The sequence below is a fragment of the Salmo trutta genome, chromosome 14 (assembly GCF_901001165.1).
Source record: "Salmo trutta chromosome 14, fSalTru1.1, whole genome shotgun sequence".
Lineage (NCBI taxonomy): Eukaryota > Metazoa > Chordata > Actinopteri > Salmoniformes > Salmonidae > Salmo > Salmo trutta.
In genome coordinates, this window is record NC_042970.1 from 65,758,034 (window position 1) to 65,776,419 (window position 18,386).

Consider the following 18,386-nt stretch of genomic DNA (forward strand, 5'->3'; position numbering starts at 1 on the left):
TTTCATTGGTATGACAACAGTTAACAAGTGTTTCCTCTCATTTGGCAAAAGTAAGAGGACCAGCTATGTATTTGGGCACCACTGAGCTTTGATAAGGCACCTACACTGCCTGTAACATGCAGAAGATGAAAGGATATGATACTGTTTTGTAAATTGTGCTCTCTTGACGATTGAGAATTAAACTGCTACTGAAGGTTATATAAACAGGTTACAGTAGATTAAGTATGCATAACAATTAAGAGATACAATCTGTGCTATAGAGACCTGTTGCCAGTAGTTTACATAGAATGACATAGGAGCCTACATGGTGACCAGACCAGTGACAATAATGACCATTGCAATGGTACCAGATGCCACTGTGTCACCATGGGGTCAAGAAGATGGGTGACATGTATTGGTGAACTCAGCTTTGATGTTTTTTAATGATTCCTAGTTTATTCAGTTATAAATGATTTATTCTTTTTAACACACAATCTAATAAACAAGTAGGCTACTGTATTGTAAGTGACTAGCTACTAGTAATGCATTAGTGCATTGCGACATAATTCATTATGGAATTGCTTTGAATAAAGTTTTTCTGAGAGTAAGTTGCAGTGGGCAAACATTAGAGCCATTTGAAATACAAGTATCATACACTGAGACAACCCCAAATGATGTAACAAGAGTGTTCAAAGAGTTGTCAACTTTCTAATGGGTCCGAATGTTGTAACGTAAGAGATCCATGCCCATGTACCATCTTCCAAGGAAAGACACACACCGAAAGAGGGCGGAGCCTGCGAAGAGAAAAAGATACATAGCCTATTATAAACTTTGCCACCATTGAGTATGCTTACCTGTACGTGGAAGCGTTGTCTTGTCTCACCTGAACTGCTCGAGATGGAGGGGACTTTATGATATACGAGGATATCTATTTCTTTATTCGAGTTTTTTTATTTTTATCAAAGGCTTTTACTTGACTTCTGCCAAGGTGAATTATTTATTTTCATACCAGTCAATATAATAGGCTACAAAAAGCTATTCCTACATCGCGTCGGGAATAGAACTACGGGCACCATTGGATAAACAGGTAGCTATATATGTTTCAATATAAACGTTTTTGTTTCATAAGCGTTGCATTGTTTACCAACGAGGTAACCGTGCGCATTTTATTTATTGTGTAGTGGAACAATATCAAAGTGACGGGTATTGCATTGCATTGCATGAACAATGAAACAGAGGACTGTACCTGGAATAACTAGAACCACTTGAAATAAAGAAATATGGGAAATATTTAAGTATTTGTTTTTAAGAAAAAGTATGAAAAAAATATTGGAAATATCTTAGTATAAGTATTTATTATCTTCAATTTATATTTTAATTTAGATTTGGAAAGACCTATTTAAATTCATAATTTGTAATGAAAGTCATGAAGTCATGAATATATATATATATATATATTTATATATATTATTGTAGGCCTAGTTCAAATTCCTTCCCCACTTATGGAAAGGATTGGGTTTGAGTGACAGGTTGTGCATTTGAGACCATATTTGAAAATAGTATAATTTGTACAATTTGCATCAAAATAAAGTAGAATAAAGTAGAAATTTGAATAAATCTCCTTTCCAGTTTGAGTTAATATTTAGGGGAATGTTTCCTGGTCACAGATGAATCATAAAGCAGGAGGTAAAGAGGCCCTAAAAGGTTGTTGAATGTCTCATGTTTTTATGTGTTTTCACCATCCCAAAGACCTTGATTTAGAAATTGGTTATCGCACACAGGGGTATTCATTATGATTGAGGGAAACAATTAGCACCAGTAATCTGTATGTCTTCCAATGTTGAAAAGCACACTGAGAATAATGGTGAACCATCATCACCATCAAAACCAACAATCAAAATAAACAAAAAAGCATTTTAGGTACTTTTTTTATAATCATTTATTATTTTACAATGAATGGTATTCCAGTCATTAGAATATATTATAGTGAATCTTTTACCAATTTGTATAGGGGAGTAGCCTATCTTGCACTCTCTCATACAATATATTCCAATGCTGTAGTAGACTACAAAACTACAGTATGAATGTTATGGTGACTGAAATGCATAACGAGGTGACTTTTAGTTGACGAAAATAAAACAACATTACATCATGCCTCATATAGACCTGCGTAGGCCTGATTCTCTTCAACCCAGATTGATCCAAGACATTCAGGACCTTGATAATGTATGTGTAATCAACAGGGGCAGGGAACAACCCATTCAGTGAAAGGGAATGATATAATCATAGGTGATTTTAAGTACAAAAACAAGAAACAAGAAATCACAAATGTCAGAACTAATCCAGTTGACAACCCAAATAACACTGTATTAGAAATCCAAATGCAATCTATGCGTATATACACCAAAAACAATATGTACAGTGGTAGATCGAGAATCCAGTACATGTAACAGAATGCAATGTACAGTAGTAGATACAGTGCCTTCAGAAAGTATTCACACCCCTTGACTTTTTCCACATTATTGTTATGTTACAGCCTACATTTAAAATGTATTCAATTTAGATTTTGTGTCACTGACCTATACACAATACCCCATAATGTCAAAGTGGAAAAATGAAAAGCTGAAATATCTTGAGTCAATAAGTATATTATGGCAAGCCTAAATAAGTTCAGGGGTAAAAATGTGCTTAACAAGTCACATAATAACTTGCATGGACTCACTCTGTGTGCAATAATAGTGTTTAACATGATTTTTGAATGACTACCTCGTCTCTGTACCCCACATACAATTATCTTTAAGGTCCCTCAGTCGAGCAGTGAATTTCTAACACAGATTCAACCACAAAGACCAGGGAGGTTTTCCAACGCCTCGCAAAGAAGGGCACCTATTGGTAGATGGGTAAAAATAAAAACGCAGATACTGAATATCTCTTTGAGCATGGTGAAGTTATTACTTACACTTTGGATGGTGTGTCAATATACCCAGTCACTACAAAGATACTGTCGTCCTTTGCAGTTGCTGGAGAGGAAGGAAACCGCTCAGGGATTTCACCAGTCCAATGGTGACTTTAAAACAGTTACAGAGTTTAATGGCTGTGATAGGAAAAACATTTGGATGTATCAACAACATTGTAGTTACTCCACAATACTAACCTAAATTACAGAATAAAAATATTCCAAAACATGCATCCTGTTTGCAATAAAGCACTAAAGTAAAACTGCAAGAAATGTGGCCAAAAAACTTTACGTCCTGATTATAAAGCGTTATGTTTGGGGCAAATCCAACACAACACATCACTGAGTACCACTCTTCATATTTTCAAGCAAGGTGGTGGCTGCATCATGTTATGGGTATGCTTGTCATTGGCAAGGACTAGAGAGTTTTTAGGATAAAAATAAACAGACTAGAGCTAAGCACAGACAAAATCCTTGAGGAAAACCTGGTTTAGTGTGCTTTCCACCAGACACTGGGAGACAAATTCACCTTTCAGCAAGACAATAACCTAAAACACATGGCCAAATATACTTACCAAGATGACATTGAATGTTCCTGAGTAGGCTAGTTACAGTTTTGACTTAAATTGGCTTGAAAATCTATGGCAAGACTTGAAAATGTCTGTCTAGCAATGATTAACAACCAACTTGACAGAGCTTGAAGAATTTCAAAAATAATAATGTGCCAATATCGTACAATCCAGGTGTGCAAAGCTCTTAGATACTTACCCAGAAATATTCACAGCTGTAATCGCTGCCAAAGGTGACTCTAACATGTATTGACTCAGGGGTGTGAATATTTACACTACCGTTCAAAAGTTTGGAGTCACTTAGAAATGTCCTTGTTTTTGAAAGAAAAGCATATTTTTGTCCATTAAAATAACATGAAATTGATCAGAAATAGAGTGTAGACATTGATAATGTTGTAAATGACTATTGTAGCTGGAAACGGTTGATTTTTAATGAAATATCTACATAGGCGTACAGAGGCCCATTATCAGCAACCATCACTCCTGTGTTCCAATGGCACGTTGTGTTAGCTAATCTAAGTTTATCATTTATGTTAGCACAGCTGAAAACTGTTGTCCTGATTAAAGAAGCAATAAAACTGGCCTTCTTTAGACTAGCTGAGTATCTGGAGCATCAGTAGTTGTGGGTTCGATTACAGGCTCAAAATGGCCTGTAATCTTCTGAAACTCGTCAGTCTATTCTTGTTCTGAGAAATGAAGGCTATTCCAAGCGAGAAATTGCCAAGAAGCTGAAGATCTCATACAACACTGTGTACTACTCCCTTCACAGAACAGCGCAAACTGGCTCTAACAAGAATATAAAGAGAAGTGGGAGGCCCCGGTGCACAGCTGAGCAAGAGGACAAGTATATTAGAGTGTCTAGTTTGAGAAACAGAAGCCTCACAAGTCCTCAACTGGCAGCTTTATTAAGTAGTACCCGCAAAACACCAGTCTCAACATCAACAGTGAAGAGGCGACTCCGGGATGCTGGCCTTCTAGGCAGAGTTGCTAAAAAAAGCCATATCTCAGACTGGCCAATGAAAAGAAAAGATTAAGATGAGCAAAAGAACACAGACACTGGACAGAGGAACTCTGCCTAGAAGACCAGCATCCCGGAGTCGCCTCTTCACTGTTGACGTTGAGACTGGTGTTTTGTGGGAACTATTTAATGAAGCTGCCAGTTTCCAGCTACAATAGTCAATTACAACATTAACAATGTCTACACTGTATTTCTGATCAATTTGATGTTATTTTAATCCACAAAAAAATTGCTTTTCTTTCAAAAACAGGGAAATTTCTAAGTGACCCCAAACTTTTGAACAGTAGAGTATGTAAATGAGATAGTTATGTATTTCATTTTCAATACATTTTCAATAGATTCTGTATTGTATGTAGATGGGTGAGAAAAAACATATATTTAATCAATTTTGAAGGCTGTAACAAAATGTGAAATAAGTAAAGGGGTGTGAAAACTTTCTGAAGGCACTGTATATTACAATGAGCTATATGAAGAATACAGTATATGAATACACAGAGTAAACAAAAGTATAAAATAAACGGTCCAGTGTTTAATGTCTCTATATACATGGGACAGCAGCGTTGGCTGTGTGTGTGTGTGAGTGTGTGTTTGTACTATGTGCATGTGTTTGTGAGTCTATTTGTGAGACAGGAGTCTGTGTGTGTATGAGGTGTGTGTGTGCGTGTAAGCTCGTGTGTGTGTGTTTTGTGTGAGTGAGTCTATCTTTGTCTCTTACTACAGAAGATGTCTCGATGGCTGCTGAACAGTCTGATGGCCTGGAGATAGAAGCTGTTTTTCACTCTTTCTGTCCCAGCTTTGATGCACCTGTACTGTCTCTGTCTGCTGGTTGCAGAGTGAACAGACCGTGACTCGTGTGCCCCGGTGATGTGTTGTGCTGACCGCACCACCGTCTAGAGAGCGATTTGGTTGAGGGCGGTGCAGTTGCCGTACTAAGCGGTGATGCAGCCTGACAGAATGCTCTCAATGGTGCATCTGTAAAAGTTTGTGAGGGTCTTAGGGGCCATGTTGATTTTTTTCAGCCGTCTGAGGTTGTCTAGACGCTGTTGCGCCTTCTTCACCACGGTGTCGGTGTGGTGGGACCATTTCAGGTCCTCAGTGATGTGCAAGCCAAGGAATTTGAAGGTTTTGACTGGGAGAGGGTCACGATCAACTCCTTTGTTTTTTTTACATTGAAGGAGAGGCTTTTTTCCTGGCACCACTCTGCCAGGCTCTTACCTTCTCCCTGTAGACTGTCTAGGCAGGTTTCCATTGACCCAGGTTTATTTGACAAAAGGAATGTTGAATAAATCATTGCGACATGTGTAATGGAAACGGCAGTAATAAGCACATTTTTCTAATGATCGACAACATTTTTATCCATTCGACGGGTCGATATTTATTTTGTCTAACTTTCTTTATTGTGACAAATGATGATGGAAACTATGTTTTTCAAATAAATGATGATTGACAAACAACTGTTTATTATCATCACTTAACATAAAGCTCTTCAACCACTTCCTGTTATTCGAAGTAGGGGTGCTGAGGGTGCTGCAGCACCCCTTTGATAAATAGAAATTGAATACAAATAAAACATTTTATAAGTCACAAAATGGTATTACTCCTGTGTGAACTAGAGCTTTACTACTCCTGTATGAGCGAACAAAATAAATACTCCTCAGTACAAGGTACATAGCTACTTGTGAGTTTGAGTAGACTACTGATCAATCAGTGTATGGTAGGCCTACACAATAATCGCTATACTAGCCTTACTTGTGTAAGCTCAACCTTGAAGATCAATTTAGGGCTTATTGTCAAACAGCTAAATACTTACCTCAAACATAGGTGTTTAAGAAGGATACCCTAATTTGTTATTAAGTGTAAAAGGAATTTGGGGGCCAAACCTACCAGAGCACTTGACTTTCTAAATGACATTTAAATGTCAAAGTTGACAGGCCTCAGAGGACCCTAAGTCTCACGGTTTTCACAATGGCTATGGAGTTTTCCCATTCAATCATAGAAATGTGAAGGTGTATTACAAGTTTATTTCGTAGTCTAATACAATGAGACAGGAGGTGTCATATCACTTATGTACTCTATGTCCAACTGTCAACACATGGGTTGTGCTCCTCTGTGTAGACCTGTCTCGATATGAGTCATGATGATTTATTGACACGCCAGTTGAGACACTTCCTCTACTCCATCTTCACATTTTGATTGAGTATTTGAATTGGAATTTCATGTCTGTGCAAGAGTGTTTACAAATATGCTCAAATTTGGACACATAATGCGTAACATTTACAACATTTGATGTAAAACCACAGGAACATACAACAAATCAAGGTTGTTGCATTTGTCCGTGATACTAGTGGACAAACGACTGTCAGACGGTCACTATCCTACAGGGATCTTAGTCTTCTATAACGTCTTGGACCCGGTGACGTTATATCACATATCAGACTAAACTACAAGAGTTTCTCAACTCAAACACCATTCAAACACAAACATAGATATTTAGAAGTAGGCGTACAGATACTTCATACTGTACTGACAATTCTAAATGGCTGTGTTTGATAGAAATACATTTAGGATGGTAAAAAGAAAAGTATGGAGAATCCACAAGCTCCGGTCCAGTATCAGTTTTTATTCATTGGTGTGACAGCTAAGACTGGGAATCTTATTCTGCTATTAAACTGTATCTGTACTTTTCCCTTTACTGTCTGAATCAGAACGATAACCAACATGGAATAACCCCAAAGTCAGTTCGTCATCTACCGTGATGCGTTCCTCCCCTGGAGCATCTTCTCCTCTCTGGCAGACTAGTAAACCAGGGGAGGGTGGGTGGGGGGCTGTGCTGGGTCTTGGTAGGGCAGAGCCTCCTCTGTCTCTGGCAGACTAGTAAACCGGGGACTTTGTTAGGTCTTGGTCGGGCAGGTTTTACGATGCACCCCTGTCGTCCTGCACCTCCCTCCTCCCCGGCTCCCCACCCCCAGGGGCCCCATGCCAGCTGTTACTCTCAGGATACTCTTGAGTGTTCCAGCCAGCCACTTTTGTGAATGGAGGAGGATCGGCCACTTTCTTACTTGTTTACAGGGCTATTATATCAGAGAGCGAACGAGAGGAGGGGGAAGAGAGAGAGAAAGAGGGGGACGCTTCACGCCACGGTGCATCTGACTCGCATTCCCCCAAAATTACAGAGCATCGGCGGAGCTCTGGCTCCGGGGCGACATGAAATAAATCAGCTTGACCTTTAACACCAGACCTCTAATTCTGGAATTCCAAACTAATCGCTTTACGATTTCATTCCAACTCAAGAGCATCTCCTCTCTAGTGTCTGAAGAGGGCCATGGGAAGACCAGTTCTAAGCATAGCTCGTAATCCTGTTGGTCTTCAAGGTCTTGTTTGTTGTCTCAGCAAATTGAAAATCAATTGAAGGGATCAGCGGTTGAGTTGGGCCCGTGCTCATGGGTAGGGAGTACCCACACCCCAAATGTTCTATTGCTTGAGTACCAGTACCTAACTTGTACTGATACCTTTTCCATTCCCTTTCAAGCACTGGAAGGGATAAGAGTGAATCTGAATCTCGCAAGTTGTATGCTATATTTTCAAAGTTTCTGTAAGTTGTGGAAGTAGCTTGGCTTTAATGGTTTTGTGGACAAGGGACAGGATGCAGGTCTACCATTGAACCTTGACCCTTCTATTGAAGCTTGATTGTCTGGGTGGCCAATGCTGTATGGTCCCTCTCTCCCAGATATGGTATCACGACCTAGGATCTTCAGACGAACAAGGTAGTAACCTCTTCAGAGCCAGACTGCTTTACTGTTTCCTGCAGTCAAAATAATGGCATATATTTGGGGGGTGGACGCCAACTCGTAATTTTGGCCCAGAATATTTTTGGAATCATTTTCGTGTTTTGAACCAAGGTAGCGTCTCCTGTAGATTGGGTTACAGCTTTTTGACAAAAATGTCTCTCGACTCCTATAATTTGAACAGGTGCATTCCGTCACCTCTCAAAATTCTAAGGTAACCTCATTTGTGGGGTATGTATTATAGCATTTGTATGGTCTATTGGAGTTTACGCACTGCAATGCAATGGGGACAAGATGCTGACTGTCTTAGAGCATGCTGCCATAATTATATGGATAAAGTCATTGTTCTTGTGTTATTGTTGGACTTGTATTCGCAGGCTCCTGAAAGCCATCAGTCAGCAACTGTTGATGCATGCTGCCGCCAGTGTATAGGAGGCGGGTTTTTCCTCGCAACGTCTCTTTTTTTTGTTAGTCGCCTCGAAGGGATGTTGTTGTAAATCATGTGTGATTCATAAAAAACAGGTTCTTCTGTCTGCTAGGCTTCATCTCCGAAAATCTCAGAGACGTACAAACACTGTAGATCTTGGCCCGCAGCCATTACCTCCCTGGATCTTCTTCCTTTTTACCTCCGTCTCTGCACGGGGCTGTTCCTGTCAACACTCCTCTCTCTCTTTCTCGCTCTCCTCCTCCTTCCTCCACCACCTTTCGTATTTATCTCCACTCTGCCTCTTCATAGGGCTGCTGAAGTTGTTTTCTTTGTTTTCTCTTTGACTGTCCTCCACCATGGGAAGTACCTGGCATCGGATGCATTTGGCAGGTTTCTGTCCGGACACGTTTCCCCTCGTCTCCTTCCCCTCATTCTGTCTGCTCTCTCCTCGGCCACGCAGCGTGAGAACTGGGGTGGGGTGTCCATAAAGACGGGGGCGTGTCTGTTGGGTTTGGGGGGGTTACATGTGGTTGGAGGAGTATTTGCATGTTTTGTGTTTGTTACATTGTAGCCCAACAGTATTTCAAGTCATTTGGCTAGAAGCAGTAATCTTACAAGAATTTACTACACCATTTTACAATTTGACATTACATTTTTTTGCCCACAGGTCTGTAATCGTGATCAGGACCCTCAAGCTCTCCAGCCAGCCATGTGGTAGTCTACACATCTTTACCCAGTTATCAGTCAGCCCACCACACCCCGGACCCACCCGGCCACCGCTCACTCCTCACCAGACTCAGCCTTCAACAACAGTATCCCACAGACAGCAGCTGGTCTCATGGCCCACCCCTATGAACCCTGGTTACGGACAGCACCCCCTGGTGGCAGCTCAGACGAGATGAACGTTCCCTCATGGTGGGACCTCCACACCGGGCCAGGGAGCTGGATGGACCTGCAGGCGGGCCAGGGTGTGGGCTTACAGGCAGTTGGTCAGAGCTCCATGGGGCTGCAGTCCTCCCTGGGGCCTTACGGCTCCGAGCCCCAGCTGTGTACTTCTGCTCAGCTAGCCCAGCTGGCCCCAGCCTCACACTCAGCTCACTCTCACCTCTACCCCCAGGATGGCTTCAAGATGGAGCCGCTGGGAGGACCTGAGCTCCTGCAGCCGGAGTCATACTCCCTGGAGGAGCCACAGGAGGGTGCCACCTCGGTCCGGCCCAAGCCCCAGCGCCGCTCTGCCTCCAGGGGCTCGGGCCAGTCTGTGTGCCGGTGCCCCAACTGTGTCCACGCCGAGCAGATGGGCCAGAGCACTGATGACGACCGGAGGAAACACATGCACAACTGCCACATCCCGGGCTGCGGCAAGGCCTACGCCAAGACCTCCCACCTGAAGGCCCACCTGCGCTGGCACAGCGGGGACCGGCCCTTCGTCTGCAACTGGCTCTTCTGCGGCAAGCGCTTCACGCGCTCTGACGAACTTCAGCGACACCTGCAGACACACACCGGTGCCAAGAAGTTCAGCTGCACCATGTGCCCCCGCGTGTTCATGCGCAACGACCACCTGGCCAAGCACATGCGCACGCACGAGTCTCCATCCGGGCCAGGGGAGGAGAGGATGTATGGAGAGGGGGGCAGGATGGGGAAGAGCTTTGACACGCCTTCTCCTCAGCCCTCCCACGCCACTGCATCTGACACAGAGGCATCCCTTAAGCAGCCGAAATGTGAGAAAGACCCCTCTGGGACAGGACAGTCCAGCTAACTGTATCCCGTCCACATCTGGAATGCTATAAAGATAATGTACAGTCAGTAGGCTACTATCAGCCCCTTTCTATCAGACAGAGAATCCATAGTTTATAATACATGTAGTCCAGTGGAGGTAGAATCATAGGGGGTTTTATATTATAAATTGATAGTTTATTTCTACCAGATGCATTGAACAACATAAGGCAACTAAGGCCCCTCTGATATTAAGAATGCATCATATCACATACAACAGCACCATACAGCATAGACAGACATAAAACCAAAGAGCATATGTTACATCACCAACAGAGGACAAGCTGTCAAGTGCTTTACTGGAAGGATATCCATCTAAGGAATCAAGGAAAATTATTTTTCAGATGTTGTCTTCCATTTAAGGATAGCTTTGGTGGCAACCAAACCAGAGCCAAAGCTTGCTAGCTGCTAGGACTTCCATTGCTGCTACTACTATTATACCATCCATCCACAGAGACTTTGAGAACGAGTTAAACGGAAGATGGTGCTTGATGTGTTTACAGTAAAACTACGAGCTACTTGGAGAGATATTTATTTCCAGGAAGCCATCAATCTCTCCAGTCTTCACTGCACACATCTAACTGAATTTAAGGCAATGGAAGTAGAAGGTTACAATATGTTGGTATGTTGTGTTGGCTTCATTTTCCCACCCTTTAACCCCCTTGACTTGCTGTGTATAATATACTGTATGTGAGTGTATGAACATGTCACTGGAAAATTCCACACTGTATTTTTGGTTTTGACCACGCACAATGTTGGCATCAACCTTTTGCCAAAGAACACCACAGTAAGCACCACTAAAATTCATTTTGGTGCGGTATGTGGGCGGTGCAAATAAAAATGACTGCATTTGCTCTGTAGATGGCAAATTAATTAAAAGTATGGCACTTGAAGTGCAGAGATGTCCCACTACAGCACATTATGGCATGGTATTCATACTCCATGTTTTAGGTCAAAAATATATTTTCTGTTTAATGTACAGTAAGAAGACATTAATTGTGTTATCAATGTATTTCACTTAAATGCACCGTATGTATCATCATGTTTAAATATCCCTCAACTGTGACTGAAAAGCACCGTTGCTCATCTTTTGACACTCCTTATCTCGGCTATGCAGGTGTGAATGTTACACGATGACAGCAGATCTCATTCACAGGAAATGGGTAATTCCATGGTCTTGTCCCTGATAGTGTATGATCCACACAATACCAAGTTCACACTTCACAGAACCTACTGTAGTAACAGGTTGATAAGGATTTCCTCGGACAAAAGACAGGCTGGATGCATCACTACCCATGAAATGTACGCTAGACTGAAATGTAAGGCGAACTGAAATCCCTAATTGAGAGGAAGTTATGTAAACCATATTTTGTCACAACAACAACTTCCAGGATAAGCAACAATTCCTCCTCCAAGGTTGTTCAAGCATAAAGCCAAAAACAGATAGAGTGGAATTGTTTAGAACCCATTTTGATATTAATAGTCATAAATAATAATTTATATCTTGATAGAAGATGCACTTCGATAAAGTTTTAGGAATCCAGTATAGACCTTTCTAAATAGGCTTAGGCCTGTGTGTCGTCGTTTAGGCTTCTTAGCTTATAGTGCTCACTGTAAAACAAATTAGCCTTGTTAGGAAAACATTGTTGCATTTTGAGTAGTGACTTAGTCAAAATGTGCTTTAAAGGGTCTAAGCTGAGGTTTAGCTATGTAGAGATCTCTTACTGAGGTGTTTATTGTAGCCCCCATTAGAAACATCCCTAAATAAATAAATAAATATCATGTTTTTTGATGGTTTACTTGCATTTTGTGTATCAAATGTGATGAAAGGACATCACCTTGAGACTCATCTATTGCAAATCACTTGGGGCCCGATTCAGACTTAGGAAATGTACGCCTTTGCTACACATGTCTTTCCTACGCACTTCACAGTAGTTGGTATTCAGTCTTACCTTATGCAGGTGCGGTTCCCTTGCGCGTGTTGATACATTTAATTAAACCGCTGAAAACCCTCCCACTTGCTGGCCAATAGATTTTGTTGTGGAGTTTTCTTTCCATAGGGTTTCCAGTACATTTATCTAAAGCGATCCCTTTAAATTTGGTGTACCTTTAATAGAATTGTCTCGACAGACTCATTAGAATATATGGATAGAACAGTTCAGAATATTAGGGATCAACGAAAGAAAGCCATGTAGGCCTAAATACACGCATATTCATCTCCTTTTCAGCACCAATTGGTAGATCTTGTATATTATTTAGGAAAGTATTTATGAATAATCAGTGGTGGAAAAAGTACCCTGTGTCATACTTGAGTAAAAGTAAAGATACCTTAATAGAAAATGACTCAAGTAAAAGTGAAAGTCACCCAGTAAAATACTTCTTGGGTAAAATTCTAAAAGTATTAGGTTTGAAATATACTTAAGAATCAAAAGTAAATGTAATTAGTAAAATATACTTAAGTATCAAAAGTTAAAGTATAAATAATTAGAAATTCCTTATATTAAGTAAACCAGACGGCACAATGATCATGTTTTTTTTTCCATTTAAAGATAGCTAGGGGCACACATCATTTTTATACGAAGAATTTGAGTCCGCCAGGTCAGAGGCAGTAGAGATGACCAGGGATATTCTCTTGATAAGTGGACCATTTCCCTTTCCTTTCATTCAAAATGTAATGAGTACTTTTGGGTGTCAGGAAAAATGTATGGACTAAAAAGTACAATATTTAATTTAGAAATGTAGTGAAGTAAAAGTTGTCAAAAATATAAATAGTAAAGTAAAGAAGTAAAGTATTTTTAATTAAGTACTTTATACCACTGTGAATAATAATTTAAAAAAACAGGTTTGGAGAGCCTTTACTCGATAAATATATTGGTGAATCAAAAATACAGTGGTTTGATTTATCCTGAAAGTTGCCAAATTCCATTGTTCAATTCTGAAATATTGGGAGGTGAGAAAAGTGTACAATAGGGGTTGAACAGTAGTCCTATAAATCTACCCTAATAATCCTCACTAATCATGTAACTTTGATGATAACGTTCCATTCGTCGCAAACTGTGCACCAGGCTCCAGATTTAAACTGCTACATATGGTCTGCTTCCATAACGTTTCAAATAGGTTACATGTCCCAAATTATTGCCCAACTTGTAATACGTTAGCCTAATATGATCCACTATTGCTAGCTATCCTCAGGAACAATCACACGAATGTGACAGAGGAAAAAAAGGTAAACTAACGATGCAATGGAATAATGCAAAATGCACAGTATGTGGGTATAACTGACAGTGTCTACAGAGAGTGGCTAATAATAAAACAAATTGTAAAAAATACAGTGAAAAGTCCAGGTATATAATTAAAACATTCTAGAAATCACAATTCATCCTTCCAAATTACAGTGTAAGGCCAGCATTTCATAAACTTCACTGTGGAAAAGGTGATAGATTAGGTTGATACTCTTCAGTTTGCTGCCATATGACTGGTTTCACATTTGTCTCCAGCTATCACAAGATAAAATAGATCTAAAACAATTGTCATTTATATTTACAATCCCCTTATCCAAATGGCTTACTCATTTACCTAGCTCTTATCAATGTGTAAATGACAGTGCGTGGAGAATGGTGTTACTTCTTTCAGAAACAATTACGTAGAAGTTGTTCCACTTGGAACCAACAGGAAGCTCGACCTTATTCATCATTTCATCGGGTAAAGGTGGTGGAATTATGAGGGAATTAAGCCAAGACAAGGTTCAAATATGGCGTATCTGAGGGCCTCCTAAGTGGCACAGCGGTCTAAGGCACTGCATTGCAATGCTAGAGGCGTCACTACAGACCCCAGGTTCGATCCTGGGCTGTATCACAACCCTCCGTGATCGGAAGTCCCATAGGGCGCCGCACAATTGGCCCAGCGTCCTCCGGGTTAAGGGAGGGTTTGGCCGGTGGGGCTTTACTTGGCTCATCGTGCTCTTGCGACTCCTTGTGGCGGGCCGGGCACCTGCAGGCTGACCTTGGTTGTCAGGGTTTGGCGGGTCATGTTTTGGAGGACGCATGACTCGACCTTTGCTTTCCAAGCCCGTTGGGGAGTTGCAACGATGAGACAAGATCAAAATTGGGGAGAAAAATACTAAAATAAAAAGAATATGGCGTATCTGTAGACACACCTTCACCACACCTTCATTTTTTTTATGTCTACCCCCAAACAAATAGCAAGTGAATAGCATGCTATTCTCATGCTTAAGTTCAAGGTCAGAATACCTGTAGAGAGAAAAGTGCATAAAAAGGGAATTCCATTCCCTTCTACACACGCTTAACTCGGGTCGGAATTCCCCCGTTGTAGCTTTGCATTTCCAATAGGCCTACCTAGGAACACTTGATACATGTATTAAATAGGCCTATTGGCTATCTCTATTATTATTATCATAAATGCTATTATTGAGTTGTATGTGTTAGATAGGAGCAGATTGAAGATTATTAAAATATTATTTAAAACTTACCTTATTTTAAGGATTACTGTAGTATGTTGTCGCAGTAGATATGAATTTACACAATATTTTGTAATAATTTAAGTACTGCTGTACTATTGCTTGGTTTTAAGACTTGCTTGTAATTTTAATCGAGAAATGTCCTTTATGGAAATAAAAATAGAAATATCACTAAGTAGTATGTTGTCTATTTATTCAGTACTTCATCATGATTTATTATAAGACACACTGCTGGAACCAGCTCGTGTGTATATGTGTGTGTGTGTGTGTGTGTGTGTGTGTGTGTGTGTGTGTGTGTGTGTGTGCGCACAATGCTGCGCTGTGCATTGTCCTTGAACGCACCCGGTACTGGTTTTTGAAGTGGCTCTTGTCTTGAACGCATTCTGTGAGTAAGAGTAGACAAAGGGAAAGTTAAAGGAGCATGGAGATGTCTTAAAGAGAAAAGGGGAGTCAGGAGAAGCAATGGATGCAGAGTTTTCTATGTTTGAGATGACAAGGGTGTTGGAGGGCTGTGGAGAAGATAAAGTGTGTTATGTGATGTTTAAGCATGCACCGGACAGTGTGTTGGAAACAGTGTTAGGGTTGTATAATAAGGGGTAGATGACTGGGGTGATCCCTGTTGGGTGGAAAACGTGCAGTGATATTGCTGTTTGTAAAGCCAGGTAAAGATCCCACTAGGGCGGGCAGTTATAGGCCTATCGCACTGACAACCAACATGTGTAAGTTGATGGAAAAGAAGATAGTGAGTAGGATTATGTATTTCTTGGGAGTTAGGGGTTAGATGAGCTTAGCACAGAGAGGGTTCAGGACAGTGGAGACTGGTTGGGGGAGATATAGGAGGACAGGTTCATTGTAATGGATGGAATTGGATAAATGTAAGGGAGTCAAACGTGGTTACCATATGTTTGATACCGTTCCATTTATTCCATACCAGCTATTACAATGAGACTGTCCTCCTATAGCTCCTCCCACCAGCCTCCTCTCGCTCAGGAGAGGGAGGTCTGCCATGGTTGCCCTGGTGACAGTTAGTACAGAGATAACCAGCGCCCTGACAATAAAAGAGGTGATGAGTGTTGTGTATTTTGACATTGAGAAATCTTACGATATCGTGTGGAGAGAAGGGTTGTTGATCCAGTTGAGTTCATTGAGAATTGGGGGACGTCTGTATAACTGGATCATGAATTTCCTGTTCGATCGAGTCATACGGGTGACGGTGGAGTTAGAATTGTCAATGCGGTTTGAAGTGGACAATGGTACTCCTCAGGGAAGTGTGGTTAGTCCGATGTTGTTCACCCTGATCATAGATGACAGATTTAAGAAGGTGGGACAGGGAGACTAAAGACGGGAGGAAGGAAGACGGGCAGGTCGGATAGGGGAGACTTGGTGCTGTTAATGAGACTCGAAAGGATGGGAGTGGTGGCAAGCTTTTGTTGGGTTCCTGCCCATGTGGGTGTGGAGGGTAATGAGAAGGCCGATGTGGTGACTAAGAGTGCTGTGAGGAGAGAGGGGGTAGATATTCAGGTCCCACTGGGCCGCAGGGAAGTTAAGTCCTTAATCTGAGCAAAAGGGCTAAATTTTTGGCAAAGGGAGTGGGATGCTAGTAGTAAGGGGAGGCCATTTTATTGCATGCATCGGTCAGTAAAGTAAGAGGTGGGGAGTATGGGATGTAGGACAGAGGAAGTTGTGTGTAGTAGACTACGATTTGGGCACACAGGTTTGAATGCCATGTTGTGGATAATAGGGAGACGTGAAACAGGTCTGTATGATGAATGTTTAATGGAGGAAAAGGTGGAGCCTGTGTTGATATTTTGTGAATTGTATGATGTAGACAGGGAGAGATTGTGTGAAAGGGTCAGAGAGGCTGGACGGGGTTGGGGTTTGGGTGGTGTAGTGGGGGAGGAAAGGGGAGGGAAGTGGTGTCTACGGCTCTATTTCACTTTCTTAGAGGAACAGGACTAATGAAGGGAATTTAATATACACTGCTCAAAAAAATAAAGGGAACACTTAAACAACACAATGTAACTCCAAGTCAAACACACTTCTGTGAAATCAAACTGTCCACTTAGGAAGCAACACTGATTGACAAAAAATTTCACATGCTGTTGTGCAAATGGAATAGACAACAGGTGGAAATTATAGGCAATTAGCAAGACACCCCCAATAAAGGAGTGGTTCTGCAGGTGGGGACCACAGACCACTTCTCAGTTCCAATGCTTCCTGGCTGATGTTTTGGTCACTTTTGAATGCTGGCGGTGTTTTCACTCTAGTGGTAGCATGAGACGGAGTCTACAACCCACACAAGTGGCTCAGGTAGTGCAGCTCATCCAGGATGGCACATCAATGCGAGCTGTGGCAAGAAGGTTTGCTGTGTCTGTCAGCGTAGTGTCCAGAGCATGGAGGCGCTACCAGGAGACAGGCCAGTACATCAGGAGACGTGGAGGAGGCCGTAGGAAGGCAACAACCCAGCAGCAGGACCGCTACCTCCGCCTTTGTGCAAGGAGGAGCAGGAGAAGCACTGCCAGAGCCCTGCAAAATGACCTCCAGCAGGCCACAAATGTGCATGTGTCTGCTCAAACGGTCAGAAACAGACTCCATGAGGGTGGTATGAGGGCCCGACGTCCACAGGTGGGGGTTGTGCTTACAGCCCAACACCGTGCAGGACGTTTGGCATTTGCCAGAGAACACCAAGATTGGAAAATTCGCCACTGGCGCCCTATGCTCTTCACAGATGAAAGCAGGTTCACACTGAGCACGTGACAGACGTGACAGAGTCTGGAGACGCCGTGGAGAACGTTCTGCTGCCTGCAACATCCTCCAGCATGACCGGTTTGGCGGTGGGTCAGTCATGGTGTGGGGTGACATTTCTTTGGGGGGCCGCACAGCCCTCCATGTGCTCGCCAGAGGTAGCCTGACTGCCATTAGGTACCGAGATGAGATCCTCAGACCCCTTGTGAGACCATATGCTGGTGCGGTTGGCCCTGGGTTCCTCCTAATGCAAGACAATGCTAGACCTCATGTGGCTGGAGTGTGTCAGCAGTTCCTGCAAGAGGAAGGCATTGATGCTATGGACTGGCCCACCCGTTCCCCAGACCTGAATTCAATTGAGCACATCTGGGACATCATGTCTCGCTCCATCCACCAACGCCACGTTGCACCACAGACTGTCCAGGAGTTGGCGGATGCTTTAGTCCAGGTCTGGGAGGAGATCCCTCAGGAGACCATCCACCACCTCATCAGGAGCATGCCCAGGCGTTGTAGGGAGGTCATACAGGCACGTGGAGGCCACACACACTACTGAGCCTCATTTTGACTTGTTTTAAGGACATTACATCAAAGTTGGATCAGCCTGTAGTGTGGTTTTCCACTTTAATTTTGAGTGTGACTCCAAATCCAGACCTCCAT

General features: G+C 42.2%; 1 protein-coding gene across 1 annotated transcript; it reads left to right on the top strand.

Annotated features, from left to right (window-relative positions):
- The first annotated feature begins 428 nt into the window (after positions 1-428).
- Positions 429-12,296, top strand: LOC115208671 (transcription factor Sp6). The gene is made up of 2 exons (XM_029776913.1): positions 429-1,066; positions 9,402-12,296. The coding sequence occupies exon 2, from the start codon at positions 9,573-9,575 to the stop codon at positions 10,488-10,490; it is 918 nt and encodes a 305-aa protein (XP_029632773.1). The 5' UTR covers positions 429-1,066; positions 9,402-9,572; the 3' UTR covers positions 10,491-12,296.
- Positions 12,297-18,386: the final 6,090 nt, after the last annotated feature.